Source organism: Eurosta solidaginis, chromosome 1 (assembly GCF_040869045.1).
Source record: "Eurosta solidaginis isolate ZX-2024a chromosome 1, ASM4086904v1, whole genome shotgun sequence".
Classification (NCBI taxonomy): domain Eukaryota; kingdom Metazoa; phylum Arthropoda; class Insecta; order Diptera; family Tephritidae; genus Eurosta; species Eurosta solidaginis.
This window is the reverse complement of record NC_090319.1, coordinates 69,125,173-69,140,566: the sequence shown is the minus strand read 5'-3', so window position 1 is coordinate 69,140,566 and position 15,394 is coordinate 69,125,173. Positions and strand designations below refer to the sequence as shown.

General features: G+C 38.4%; 1 protein-coding gene across 2 annotated transcripts; it reads left to right on the top strand.

Annotated features, from left to right (window-relative positions):
• Nucleotides 1-1,296: 1,296 nt before the first annotated feature.
• On the top strand, nucleotides 1,297-14,926 carry SIDL (SIDL trafficking protein particle complex subunit 10). Of its 2 annotated transcripts, XR_010947808.1 has the most exons (8): nucleotides 1,297-1,436; nucleotides 1,497-1,720; nucleotides 1,785-2,056; nucleotides 3,587-5,309; nucleotides 8,562-9,272; nucleotides 9,342-9,687; nucleotides 14,355-14,847; nucleotides 14,910-14,926. XR_010947808.1 is itself a non-coding variant. In XM_067757983.1 (7 exons), exons 1-7 carry the CDS (start codon nucleotides 1,412-1,414, stop codon nucleotides 14,582-14,584), a joined length of 3,531 nt encoding a protein of 1,176 aa, XP_067614084.1. In that variant the 5' UTR covers nucleotides 1,297-1,411; the 3' UTR covers nucleotides 14,585-14,889. The 2 variants fall into 2 exon arrangements, 1 of the variants encoding a protein (XP_067614084.1); XM_067757983.1 differs by lacking the exon at nucleotides 14,910-14,926 and having other exon boundaries at nucleotides 14,355-14,889.
• Nucleotides 14,927-15,394: the final 468 nt, after the last annotated feature.

The window sequence follows — 15,394 nt, the reverse complement described above, 5'->3', positions numbered from 1 at the left end:
AAATGGCGTCCACCTATAGAACTATGGCCCACTCCCTCATAAAATACTCTGTGATGCCTTTCATTTGATACACATTTCATACAAACACATTCCAGGGTTTCCCTCGGTTCATTTTCCTACGTGGTTATTTTCCCTTATGTTGTCACCATAGCTCTCAACTGAGTATGTAATGTTCGGTTACACCCGAACTTAACCTTCCTTACTTGTATTTATTGTTTTGGATACGTTATGACTAAGAGACTTATTTTTTGTGGAATATGTTTTTAATTTTTTGCGTTTTCGTCATTTTGGCACCATTAATCGATCACATTGGAGATGGTTATGGATATGGGTATGGTTACGACTATGGCGTTAGAGTTAAGGAAGTTTAATTCACACTTTAACGTCTAATTGTTGTTTGGTTTGGAATGTCCGCGGTGTAAACAATGTGGCTGTAGAGTTAGTCAGTGACGAGAGATAAGTAATGGGAGGGATCCCGTGCTCGTACCCAAAAATAAACCTACTGTAGGTTTTGGGGAGTATTATCGATGTTGATGGTCCTTTGCTGGATATAGATCCGTTACGCTCCGGTAACAGGCACCATTAAGGTACAAAACCAATCATCCCGGGAACAATTTAGTATGGCCACATTGAACCGTCTAGACCACTTATACATCGTCGGTCCAATGCCAAAGTCACGCATGTGCATATTTGATGTGTTAAGAAAAACACGTAAGACATTGTTAAAAATAGAAATTTTTCAACCACTATTAGAAGGTTTACTTTTTTAAACCACTAAGTAATGTTCATTGAAAATGATTTTATAATTTTTTTTTCAAAAAAAAAAAAAATATATATATATATATATATATGCACATTTATTTTAGCTTTGCAAAATTTGACGTATATAACATTTCGTTTAAACAAAAATGGCACATTCGTGATTTTGGAATTGTACCGACCACATGCGATGAGCTATGAATGCCAAGATGACCCAGTTGTTTAAGCGGACTAGCCTTAAACATGTTCAATGGGGTCATAGAAAATGGTACCCGAGATAGTACCTTTGGGGAGTGTGTATATAGCTACAAGAAGTATATAGAAAAGAAGAACATAGCAGCACCATGCTTATTATCTCGCCATGAGTGACCAAAGCATTTATATGCTTCCACCTTTGCACACAGCCTGCTATGAAGGTTTGGCAGGTTCGGTTTCGGTAAAAAATATAGCTTCGGTCATGGTCTAGTTTAAAGTAGTCCGGCAGCACAACCCATACCGACCGTGATTTGTTTATTTACTTTTTGATTGTCAAACACAGCTGTTTGTATTGGGAGAAATTTTTGTCTGCGTTTACGATTGAGGGTGGACGTTCCATATATTTTTACAGCTGGCGAGTTTAAGAATCCTATAAAGCAGGAGATTGTGCAAAAACATGAATATTAAGCCGATAATAACATGTAAGTAAGCAGCTCAACATATTTACCAAATACTTAAATACGGTTTTATTTTCTCAACAGACGCAGGAGCTGGACCCTTGTTTCGTTCTTTGGAAGCACAAATTCTAAATGCTATACCATTGGATACATGCGAGTGGCGTCGCACATACCATCGACCATCTAAGCATGTACGTTTAGAGGCACAAACTCAGCAATTTAATGTAAGCGCCCTAGAAAGGTATAAAAAAGGCGAATGGAGCATATTGGATCACCCAATTTTACATATATTTGTTACGGAATGCAATGTAAGTATCGCGTTGTTTTTTTTTGTATAGAAAGTTGCATTTGGTACAAAATTTAAAATAACAGGATTTGGATTCATACAAAGCAACCGCTCATGAAGAAATAAAAAATTGGCTCAAGCAATTGACGGCATATGGTATATCGGATTGGATGATTTTATTGGTAGAGACAATCGATGTACGTAAAGCAAAAAACTTACTACCACGTACTACTGTGCTGGATAAAATTCGTCAAGATTTTGCGACGAAAAGCGATGATCGTTGTATATCTGTTTTGAATCCTGCGAAATTTGAACAAAAATCAGCTGAATCTTTTCGTTGTTTAGTGCAGCGTATCAGGTATTTACGTAAACGTTTGATTAGTTATGTGGCTGTTGTTGCTGCTTTATTGCCTTTTCCCAAATGTTTCCAAATACTTTTTTTTTTTGCATTCAGCAAGTCTATAGATGTGTTTCGGGAACGCCCTGTTCGGCAGACAGCTTCTGTCTAGGCGAAACTATTAATCCTAGTTTATTAAAGACACTATCGAAAGTTAACTGTCTATCTTTAACCGGGGGAGGAGTTAAAATGCTCCAAATTTACTGTTGTTATTGTTTTAGCAGTAAAGACACTTCGGAAGTTTCCGGTGAGTGTTATCGACGTTAAAGATGTATAGCTATGTACTGCGATCAAAAAGTCTTGAGATTCCAACCACCTTTTCGAATAGATGCTGACCTGGCGCTGCTGCTCGGTGTACTTTCAATGCACTGTGATATGGCTGAAGATTTTGGAAAAACAGTGGCTACTAAGATAACTAGTAGCAGTTCTTCACAACATCCAATAGGTACGGTCAATCAAAAATTGTCATCAATATCCTTTAACGGGAGTACAAGTTTGCAACAGGGTTGGACCAAGAGATTAGAGACGTTGGTTCCACATTCCAATAGGATAGATGGTTGATGTTATGTGGGCATGTTGTTGTTGTTGTTGTAGCGATAAGGTTGCTCCTCGAAGGCTTTGGGGAGTGTTATCGATGTGATGGTCCTTTGCCGGATACAGATCCGGTAGGCTCCGGGTACACATCACCATTAAGGTGCTAGCCCGACAATCTCGGGAACGATTTATGTGGCCACATTAAACCTTCAGGCCATCCCTCCCTCCCCACCCCCAAGTTCCATGAGGAGCTTGGGGTCGCCAGAGCCTCGTCTGTTAGTGAAACAGGATTCGCGCGTATAGGTGAGGTTTGACAATTGGGTTTGGAGAAGCTATATATTGCGCTGGCAACTGAAGTATTGCGCCACACAGCCCCTTGAATCTGGTATTTTAGTCGCCTCTTACGACAGGCATACCTGCCGCGGTTATATTCTGACCCCCTAACCCGCTGGGGGCTTGTGTTTCGGGTATTTGGCGTTTATAACGGAGTTCACTCTCCGGTCTTGAGGATCGTGGTTAAAGGGATCGGACAGTTGGATTTAATAGCATTAATTGTTAAACCGGCACAGTCATACATTTTCTGAAGATCATGTAGTAGCATTCTGTTAGGAGAGGATTGAACAAAAGTGTTGCCCCAAATACGAGTACGTCAAGGTTCTACAAAAGTTGAGTTGTAGCGGTGTTATCGTGGGGTAGATGGCGTTATTCTGGATCGATAGTTCATGGTTGGACTGTTTATGGCAATTATCGGACGAAAATACAAATCCATGAAATAACTAGTCCTTTTCCGAGCGATTTACTCACCACTCGTAGCAAACTGGTGCCTCTTATTTTAATAAATCCTCTTTGCATAAACTAACTCTCCCCTATTGCTAGATACCATCTCTTCTTCTCGTGAAGATGCATCGTTACGCACCTTTTGTAACTTCTTTTTAATAACAATATTTATACTTACAGATTTCTCATGCTTGCTAGCTACAATCGTAATATTGCGAAATATGAGGAGCTTATACGAAGTAAACGTGAAAAGCGCAACCACGACGGTTGGGACTTTTGCCAGTACTTTTTTATGCAAGAGGATTTAGCATTGATATTCGAAAAACTTGAATTGCACACTGAGGCACTAATACAATATGATGAACTGGACGCTATGTTTTCACAACTCATTACCCACTCTGGCTTCGGTGAAAAGCAAAAATGGTTGGAACATTTCAAGCAACCGTTAAGCTCCTTTCACGGCATTTATTTAAATCGGCGCGATAAATTTGAATTACGACACAAAATAAAAGCCGGTCCCGTCTCGATATTAGAATTTCGAAATTACTTATTCGAACGACAAGCACATTTGTTGCAACAAAGCAATGAAATACCAGAAATTGCTAAACGCCTGCTAAACTTTCTCTTTTCTACATTGCGGGAAATTGAGTTTGTCAAATTGGATACACAGGAAGGTGCACTATCTTGCTGGGAGTTTGTTTGCGCCTTAGAAGTACTACAAACCTGTGAGATGGCTATGGAACCAAACGAGTTAGTTTGCTTTCAACACTGTGCGCCAATCTGGAATTTAGCCAAAGATAAATTGTATGAATTAGGTAAGCTGTGTGGTTTACTGCCCGGTTTTACGCCCACTTCCGAACAATTACATATTGTGGTACAACTCTCTGCTGGCATTGGTGATACACCGCTTGAGCAGTCACAGTTCTTAAATCCAACACCCCAAATTTCCGAGCAAAAACGCGATCGTTCACCCAATCGTCGTCCGAAGAAATCTGCTACAGAACAATTGAAAGAAGCATTAGGCTCCAATCAGGCGTTTCAAAAGCTTTATTTAGAATTGGCAGAATTAGCAATAAGCACATACAAACATGTCGCCCGTCATCGTTCAGCACGTCTCGTGGGTTTGGATTTGGGTAACTTTTATTGTGCGCTTAATGAACCACATAAAGCTGTTGGTTTTTTCACTGATTTATTACGCGAATTAAAAGCTGAAAATTGGCATGCACTATGCTCACAAACTTTACTGGAACTAGCGAATTGTTATCGCAAAATGGGTGATTCGCTGGCCTATACTAAAACATGTAGTTCTATATCATGTTGTCAAGAGTTGGAACAGTTGGTGCGTTCATTTTATTTCGACGAATTTCTTAAATCAATAAAAACGTTAACAACAACGCTATCAGCGCAACCGTCCATAGAGAATGCCAATTACTGTGTGCTTGAAGACCACTTTCGTATCTGTGATATAAATGTGTTAAATGTAGAACCCATAATACAAGATGATATTGTCAAGGTACAACTGAAATTGGAAAGTTTATATCCACGTGAAGTATTTGCTGAATGTATACAACTATCATATGAAATGCATGTGGCTCCACTTACTGGCGAGGTAGCCGCATCACCTTTGGTTTGTTCAACACACAAAGAATCACTTCTTAAAATGTCACTACGTTTAGACTACAAACAAGATAATACATTAGATTGTGCTTCAGTAGCTTGTGAATTGCCTAAAACCAAACAGCCAGTGCGTCGTACGAGTAGTACTAAACGCAAATTATCACCAAGTGTGCAATCGGATTTCACGAATTTTGTAGCTACTGAAAAAGTAACTTTACAACCGGGTGGTAATATACTTGAGCTGAAATCAAAAGCGACACGTGTAGGCACTTGGGATTTTAAACAGGTTTGAATAATACTACAATACTTGCAAGTTTTTTGTATAGGGACGGAATGATTGAAACTCAATGATGAAGATTAGTCCGTATAGATAAATAACCTATTTTATTTAGTACTCTCAGTTTTCATATACGAGAGAATTCTCTACACCAATTGTAGTTGTATTTATCACTATAAAAGAATGACTGGCTTGCTTATTAAAAAACGTTAGTTGAATTTTAGAATAGTCAATTGGGTTTTATAAAACTTTAATTGGATTTAAGAAAACGCAAACAAACATAATAGAGTACGCTTTTTTAAATTAAATTTATACTTCTTTTTTCTTGAGGTTGATTCTTCTCTGCTTCCTCTAAGTTGTTTCCTTTAAGCTCGACGAACTTAGCGTAGACCAATTGGCAGATTTTTTTGTCTATGCCACAAGTGCTGCCAGCAAGAGACTTGCGGTTTTCGTTGGGGCTATGTATCTTATACACAATTGACGATACACGTGCATGCAAGTGCAGATCAGAATCGAATTTCACGTCCAATATTAAATGGGTTTAATGCTGCAATCAGAACTGCCACGGGATGTCCCCTTATGACTTCCGAACACCACCTACATAGTGAAGCCAAATAGCTCAACATTAAAGAGCACAGCTGAACAGACAGTTATTGTTAAAACCAGGACGTCCCAGCAAACAAATTCTTGATCCAGCTCCACCTCTATGGGGGTTAAGGGACCATCTCCATAAGCACTATGACGAGATCCGGCACCTGCCAACACAGCTGTTTGATCCAGATAAGCATAAGGAGGCCCTTAGCAAAGTCCACACAGAATCGGTAAACGCTTTTGACTGGACGCACCCTGTGAAACCTGTTATCAATATAAATATCCTACTCTTGCAGAAGAAAGCACACTACCAAGGGAGACACGAGTCAACCTGGCCAACTTCGTTCTGGATACTGTAACAGGTTAAACCCTTACATGTCCAGAATCAATCCCAACATACGTAATGTATGTCCCGCATGCGATGTGTCCCCACATGACACCAACCATCCTTTAAATTGTAATGTGGAATCTACGCCTCTAACACCAACCATTCTATGGTCCGCCTTTATTGAAATTGCCAGTTTCCTTAGACTCCCGCTAGTGGAATTTGATGACAGATTGTCGTGCCCATGTACTATTAATACAACAACGACAACGTCCAATATTTTTAGCTATCTTACAAAAGGTAGCGTATTAATATAAAAAAAAAAAAATAGATGTAAGAGATTTTGGGCCGAGCTTCTCCTCCAATTTGCGTCGTGCTCCTTTCAGTTTTTCCTACAAATTCGCGGCAGGGAACCTACTTGTGTTATACCGATCCCGAACGGCATCTGCAAGGCAGATGAGTTTTCACGGAGAAGCTTTGCATGGCAGAAATACACTAGGAGTTCTTGCCAAACACTGCCAAGTGGCGACCCCGCTTAGAAAAATTTTCTTCTAATTGAAAAAAACTTTGATGTTGCTTTGCCAGGGGCGTGAACCAAGGATCTTCGGTGTAGTAGGCGGAGTACGCTTCCATCACACCACGGCGACCGCTAAGGTAGAGTATTGTCAATGTAAAATTATACGTTTATCTTCTTAAGACCAACTGACATTTTCTTATAATGCAATAATATTAGAAGACGAAACAATTTGCACAGAACCTTTGGACTCGTTTTGCATATTGACATTATAAAAAAAAGAGACACAAATAGAAGTAAGAAAAATAGGAGAGAAACCTCTGCGTCAGATCGGGCCTTCATATTTCTTGTTATATTTCTGATATTTAGAACATAGATATTTAGAAGACTGAAGGATGGTCCCTTTCTACGTCAACAACGCTGAAGTCTTTGGAAATAACTCAGTATTCTTAGAAGAACTAATATCAAACATGGATGCCGCTACAACGTTATGGAGGTTGACTCGGGCGATTAATTAGTATTAAAATCTTATTGCGGTTTCATAGGCTTGCATTCATTACATTCTCCTCTATGGATTTCCAGGCTTCTGCCCTGTATGACGAGTAGGTGTTGTATATTGAGGAGACTGGACGTTGTGTGTTCCTTGGTTGTTGTTGGTGTAGCCATTAAGGCAACGCCTTGCATCTCCGGTCCTTAGTACGGTTTTCCATTGAAAGAGGGGCGTCCTCCACATGTTTTTCTGAGGCTGTCTTTGGACTGTTTGATGTTCTTTGTTTCCAGAGTTATAAAGGGATATGCCTGAAACTTTAAGTTATTCTAAAGACAGTTCTTTTAATGCTGTCACGCGGGTTTCCGCTCATGCTCAAGTAAATACGAAGACTTGTATCCTCGAATCTACTTTTCATGATTCACTGTTCAGACCAGTATACCTTGCACCGATATTCGTCTTTAATGGCTGGTTCATGGATGCATTTGCTGTTCGACGGCTTGTCATTATCGCTTCTTGCGTGATCCAGGAAGGGGTTAACTTCTTTTTCCGGCAGACTCCCTACAATTCCGGTTTTCCGCGCCCAATTTTTCCTTGGGACGTTGCTGTTTTCTAGTGAGTCCGTTAGGTCCCTTTTATTGCCGGTGTTCTTGTTGCTGTTGTTGTCGTTCATATTTATGCCAAAAGCAAAAAAAAAAAAAAAAAAATGTTTCCCAATTCATAACTCCCAGGTAAAGCTTCGAAGACCAGGTTAGGTTAAAGTGGCCGGTCCGTGAGAACCTCTCATAGACTGAATGATTCCACAGTGTTAACAGAAGCTTGCTCAACGACCAGGGATTAGCGCTTTTAGGATCAAATAATGATACACATATTACTCCCAGCGGGTTAGGGGGTTAGAACACACCAAATATATTCAAGGGGTTGTGTAGCGCAACCCTTTCAGGTTGCCGGCGCAATATATAGCTTCTCCAAACCCAATTGTCATCCTCACCTATCCATGGCGAATCCTGTTACATTAAAAACCGAGGCTCTGGCGACCCAGAACTCCTTATGGATCTAGGGGCTGGGAGGGCGGTATGGCCTAGGAGGTCGCATGTGGTCATAACAAATCGTTCCCGAGATGGTCGGACTTGGTACCGGAGCGTACCAGATCTGCATCCGGCGAAGTACCACCAACATCGATCACTCCCCAAGACCTTCGGGGAGTGTCCTTATCACTACAACAACAACAACGATTCCTAGAATGGATTATCCTGAGTTCCGTCCCCAAAAACGAGACTGTACAATCTTGTTTAAAATCTTGACTATATTTGAAAAAAAGCTACAAATCTTATATTTTTTTAGATGCGAATTTGTATATCTCCTTTGGAGTTCCTGTCAGAGCAAATGCCTTTTAGAGCTTTACCATTTGTTATCACTACAAAGCCAGCTGCGGCAGTGCTTAACTTCAAAAACTTGATTGCGGGCATTGAACAACCGATACGCTTAAAAGTATCTGGCGGTAGTTTTATTTTCCCTGCCGATGCGAAAATCGTGCTTAAATGTTCCAAAAATTTGCGCATACGTATGGCACGTTCAAAAGAAAAAAACCCAAACGAACAGCACATTGAGCCGCATATGGCAGCGGAGCGACCAAGTCAATTACGCAATAATGAAATTAGCGAATTAGAGACTAGAATCAATTGTGAAAATTTAGAAGATGATACAACATTTGAAAGCACACTCCATGTGCCGTTACCAAATTTCAAATCTTTTGAAGAACGTGAAATTCCACTCGAAGTTTTGACTGATTTACCAGGACGTAAAATTTCGAAACATTTAGAGCATTATGTGACATTAACATGTCCATGGTCGCGTAATGAATTGCAAATCGCTATTGATTTTCAGCCTGCTTTGGAGGCGCAATGCCGCCTACACACTTGTGGTACACAAAAGTTTTTGCATGTTGTAATGAAGGGCTTGGAAGCGAATTTATATTTAACTGAAGCTAAGGTGAAATGTGATGTAGCGGGCGTACGTTTAATAGACTTGAATCCAACATCACAAGCGCGTGTGGTATGTATCTTTTTTGTAAAAATTTAGATTAAGAAAATCATTTAAATTGTTCCTGCTTTTATGTTCTAGCACATATATAAAGGCCTTACAGTTTCTTATCTATATGAAATACAAGTGGAACCACTGAAAGCAGAGGTAGAATTACCAGCAGTAATCAAAGTGCATTTTATGACGAAATACTCAACAGTCGAAAAGCCACAACTTTTACGCAATTATGGTTGCGCTTTTGATTTAGTCGACTATACAACGCTATTCAAAGTGCAAACGCAACTTGAGCCAAACGAATTATGTCGTTTACGTTCTGTGTGTAATTTGAATTTAAAAATTACAAAGGTGCACGAAAATCCCTATGTGGATCTGATGTACGAGGTTTTGAGCGATCAGAATTTATGGGCTGTATGTGGACGTTCAGCAGGTTGGTTATATTTTGTTGTTGACATTATTGTATTAATGTGTTTACTATTATTTAAAAGTAAAGGATTTAAATAGGTTCCTCATTCTAAAAAGCTAAAATCACAATTGATAAAACCTGACAAGTGTTTCCAGCTCTCAAGTCTATGGGAGCAAATCAAACGTGGAAATACGCTTGCCAATAAGAGGTACTTTAGACTGACTAAGGTAATTGAGAAGTAAAGTCCTAGCAAGGCGTACGAGATTTACACCCCATGGTCCCATTTAAAAGGAGAGTATTTGAGAGAAAAGCTTTCTGTAAAATTTATAGTATTTCCGTATTGCTAAATACGATACCTGACTTTGGAAATAGAAAAATGGTAATGATCCGTTTGCAAAGAATACGTGGAGGGGGATTGTCATTGTTGTTGTAATAGCGATAACGAGCTATCATCATTGAGGTACGACTGTATCGCGAACGATTTCCTATAACCGCGCCAAACCTTCTAGGGCGACGTGAGCTCCCTTAAACGATAAACCATCAAACCAGCCAGTATTACCTTAATCCACGGAATAATCCTTACGTTTGAGTAACTGCTACTTTCGGCGCGGTATGATTTAGTGAAACACCAATGGACCGACTCCCCTTCTGCTGGTACATGCACTTCTTGGCGTTATGTTCGTCACACCTTTTCAGACAGATTGTGCTTTAGCTATTCTTTTTAGGGGTCCCTAACTAATTTTTAGATTTTTTTGTGAGCCAATGTTAGGGGTGCGTTTGCTCCACCACTGAATGTCGGTGGGTGTGGTCACTACACAGCAATGTGGGAACAATGAATGTGGTAGAGTTGATACGACCGAAATCAAACAAGGAAAGGAAAGGTAACTTAAGTAAAGGAAAGCAAAGCAAATACAAGAAGAAAAGCAGGTGGGGGGAGATAAAGGAAAGATTAGAAGTCAAAACCCAAGCCAGAACCTAAACCGGTGAGCGTGTTATCCATTTTTTTTCGAAGTACGATCGGTTTGTTATCGACGATGATATATGAGTTATTGATTTGTTAACAAAGTGTTATAACTATCGCTGTGTTATCGGTTATCAATCGAAAAGCTATGAATAGGTTAAAAAAATATTGTTTTTTTGTCAAAAAGTGGTATTTTTTTTAATCGGAATGCTACCAGCTTGTTAGCGCTATGCCATATATTTGCCGTTTGAAAATTTATCGATTTGTTATCGAAAAGTTATCAGTTTGATATTGGGATGTTAACAATTTGTTACCGGCGTGTTATCGCAAAGATATCAATCGATTTGATATCGAAAAGTTGTCGATTTATTGTCGGAGTGTTACTAATTTTCTAACAGCGCGTTACAGATTTGTAATCGATGCCTTATCAGTTTGTCAGGAAACAGATACCGATAAAACCGTAAGTCGATGATATGCCTGTAATCCCTCGAACAAAGCCGATAAGAAAACAATAAGAAACCCATGACTCGGCGATGACAAGCCGATATCGCCAAGATACTATTTTCCTATCGATAATAGGCCTATACAAAACAACTTATCGTTATCGGGTTTTACCGATAATAAGTGGACGAAGCTACTCTCAAAAAAGCCGGGGACAATTTGTTTCTTTTAAAGTTACGTCGGTTGTGGTTTAACTTCAATACCCGGGCGAGCTCTAGTTAACTTTAAAGAATTAGTTTGCTATGCCTGTATGTTTACACTTTGAACTTCACGAGTACTTGGTAGCCACGCTGGTTTCTTTTGACCCCTCGAACCTTTGAGAGTGCAGATTGTAGTTACCTCTTACAGCATGCCTACCTTGCCGCAGAAACATTCTAAACCACTTTAACTGTATAAGTGGTATGTCTGCCATCTTTTATCTTGACTGTGCCTTGACTGCTTTTTAGGCTATTTTTCCGCGGAAGCACCCCGAAAACACTCTTATTTTGACTACCTGTACCAACATACCGAGGTAAGGCACTTTATACAACTGCACTTACCCGGGCTTCGAAGGAGAGCTATTTAAAAACCACTCTATGACCATTCAGCCGTCGGCACGGGGATCTCTGCACTTCTCTGTGACCAGGCGACCAACAAATTAAGGAGTATGTACGTGTATAATTTTTGTTCAAACTTCTCGAAGGAATGCTGCTGAAGTAACAATCCTCAAACCATATTTTTCATTTGATGTTATTATGAAATGAGCGAAGTCCTTCTTGAAATTTTTAACGAATACCTTTAGGGTGTAAATCGTTGGGCGAATATGTTCCCGCGTCGTTCCGGTATTTATATAAGTCTGGCTTGTATTCAATTGCCTTGGGGAACGAGCTGGTTTTTACTTCCTTTATATTAGGTCGGTTGAATGTTTTTTCGCTTTTCATACAAATCTTGCAATCGATTTTCATTTAAGTATCTTCTCATTGGGCTACAAACGGGAAACTTTACACATAGGTTAGAACACCGTGGCAATGCAACAAAAGAAAAAAAAATCCGTTAGGTGGCGCACGGATCGAAATAGGTCGGTTGAATGTTTGTTCGCTTTTCATACAAATTTTGCAATCGATTTCTAAGTAACTTCTCATTGAGCTACAAACGTGAAACTTTACCATAGGTTAGCACACCGTGACAATGCAGCAAAAGGAAAACAATCCGTTAGGTGGCGCACGGATCGAAATAATTAGATAAGCATTTGAAAATTTTCAAACCAGCTTTTAGGTAACTTCTCGATGAGCTACAGACTTGAAATTTCAAACTTAATTCAGAGGTCGATGATACGATACAAAAAGATTCGCCAGAGGGCGCACGGGATAAGATATTTAGAAAAATCGTACGCAACGAAGGGAATTTTGGAATCCATTTTTATGTAAGTTCTCATTGAGCTACAACTCTAAAACTTCACAGATAGGATAAGACGCCGAGGAAATTTAAGAAAGGGAGAAAAAATGCCGTTAGGTGGCGCACGGATCGAAATATTTAGATAAGAATTTGGAAATTTGGTGTTTTAAGATCGATTTTAAAGTAACTTCTCATTGAGCTGCAAATACGAAACCTCAGAGACTGGTTAAGACACCCTGACAAAGGAACAAAAGGAGAAAAATCCGTTAGGTGGCGCACGGATCGAAATAATTAGATAAGAATTTTTAAATTTTCAAACCAGCTTTTAGGCAACTTCTCGATGAGCTAGAGACTTGAAATTTCAAACTTAATTCAGAGGTCGATGACAGCCGATGACACGATATAAAAAGAGTCGCTAGGGGGCGCACGGGATGACGTATTCAGAAAAATCGTACGAAACGGAGGGAATTTTGGGATTGATTTTTAATTAACTTCTCATTGAGCTACAAACATGAAACTTCACAGATAGATTAATATGCCGTGACAAAGGAAAAAAAGGAGAAAATAAAAATAAAATAAAAAAAATTTTAAGCACTTCCCTTATATAAATGGACAAAACTCAGCGAAAAATGTCTCCTTATATAAATACATATTCTAGCTAAACTTTGATTTTTAAATTTTGACATAGAAATTGCAAAAATATTTATGATAAGTAAAAATATAAAGGTGGAGCGCAATTGATTGACTAATAATATCCCCTTTCCTACCAACTTTCCAATCCAAGTAATGTGCGCTCCACTTTTATATTTTCACTTCTCATAAATATTTTTGCAATTTCTATGTCATCATTTAAAAATCAAAGTTTAGCAAGAATATGTCTTTATATAAGGAAACATTTTTCGCAAATTTTTGTCCATTTATATAAAGGAAGTGCTTAAAGTTTTTTTATTTTATTTTTATTTACTAAATCCTTTACTTAAATTTTTTTATATCAAATATATTTGAACCTACATATATTGTGTAAAACTTTCAGTAACGATATTTCTTTATCTTAACTTTCTGGTTAATTATTGAGCTCAAGGCCGCAAGGATAAATAAAACACCATGTATTTTGTGGTATTATAATTTATGTAATTGGTCGATATTTCGGTTTCAATCTGAAACCATCATCAGGAACAAATCAATGTACTTGATCGTCGATCAATTATATAAATTATAATACCACAAAATACAAAGTGTTTTATTTATCCTTGCGGCCTTGAGCTCAATAATTAACCAGAAAGTTAAGATAAACTTATAAGGCTATTAACAAAACCCAAAAAAGATATTTCTTTATTTAAATTTATGTTTATGAATAGTGTGTGGTACATATATTTATATGTCTTAGTAGTATTAGAACAAGTTTAGTTGCTTAGTAGTTATTCTCAACAAGCATTTTTATAAAAAAAAAAAATAAATGTAAGGCGCGATAACCTCCGAAGAGATCTAAGGCCGAGCTTCTCTTCCAATTTGCGTCGTGCTCCTCTTGCTTTTCTCTACAAATTGGCCGGACGGGACCTACATGTTTTATGCCGACTCGAATGGCATCTGCAAGGCAGATGAGTTTTCATTGAGAGCTTTTCATGGCAGAAATACACCCTGAGCGCTTGCCAAACACTGCCGAGGGGCGACCCCGTTAGAAAAATTTTCTTCTAATTGAAAAACCTTATTTCTAAAATTTTGATGTTGCTTTGTCCGGGGTGTGAACCCAGGGCATACGGTGTGGTAGGCGGAGCACGCTACCATCACACCACGGTGGCCGCCAATTTTTATACCCTATTCAAAATTTTAACAACATTTCTTCATATCATTGCAGGCGTTGTATCCATGAAGGATGTTGAGAGTCATTCCATTTCATTGGACGTTATGCCATTGAGTACTGGCTTTCTACCAATGCCCAATATCAGATTATCACGTTATACAGCTGGTGGTACAAGTAAAACCGATACACATTCCAAAGTGCATCCATTTCCACAGGGACAAGTTTATAATAGCACCAAAAGTATGCAAATACATGTTATAGCTAGCAGTAATGGTGAACAATAGAATTAGTACTTTAGATTATATAGAAATCATACATCATAAATACCTATTATTTACTCAAAATACTATTTTATTCAAAGGCAATCTGTGAAAGTATTATTGTTGCAATATTTTAGAAGACAAGTGTTCGTATCCATTAATAAAAAGTATGTTTAGTGAAATGTATGTGAAATATAAAAGCTGCTGAAATTCATTGCATTATTGAACCACTCTCTAACGTCGTAGCACGTCGGATATTACACTATGTGGGATGTAACAATAGTTTGGTATAGATTTGAAATATAAATCAATTATAAATTTTTTAATAATTTCCTATTTCAATTTACAGATGATATGCTAAGAGCTGAAAAGTTGATTGTGTTTCTATATCACTTTGAATTTTAAACTAAACATGAAAAGGAACTATCAAATATCAAAATGTATGAAATATTCCAGAATTGATGTTTTCTAAAGGGATCACAATCTTCACTTGATGTGATAAAGAAATCGTTAAGAATGGAGACGAGAAAATAAAAAGTTATGAAATTTACTATATCCGGAAAGCTTTGTAAGGACGTACAAACCGCAGAATTATGTCATCAAGCTCACTTACTAGATCAAATGAATAGGGACTCATCTCACTATATGGTATTCTTCTTCTTCTTCTTGTAGCGATAAGAGACTCGCCTGCTAAATGTGTGTATGATACAATCATATTTGCAACAAGATTCGCCTCATGTAAGCTATAAACTGCGCTGGCAGTCCCTTGAAGAAATTGCGTTAGAAAACGCCTCGAATGCCTTTCATGGTATCATAGCTTTAATTGATATTTTA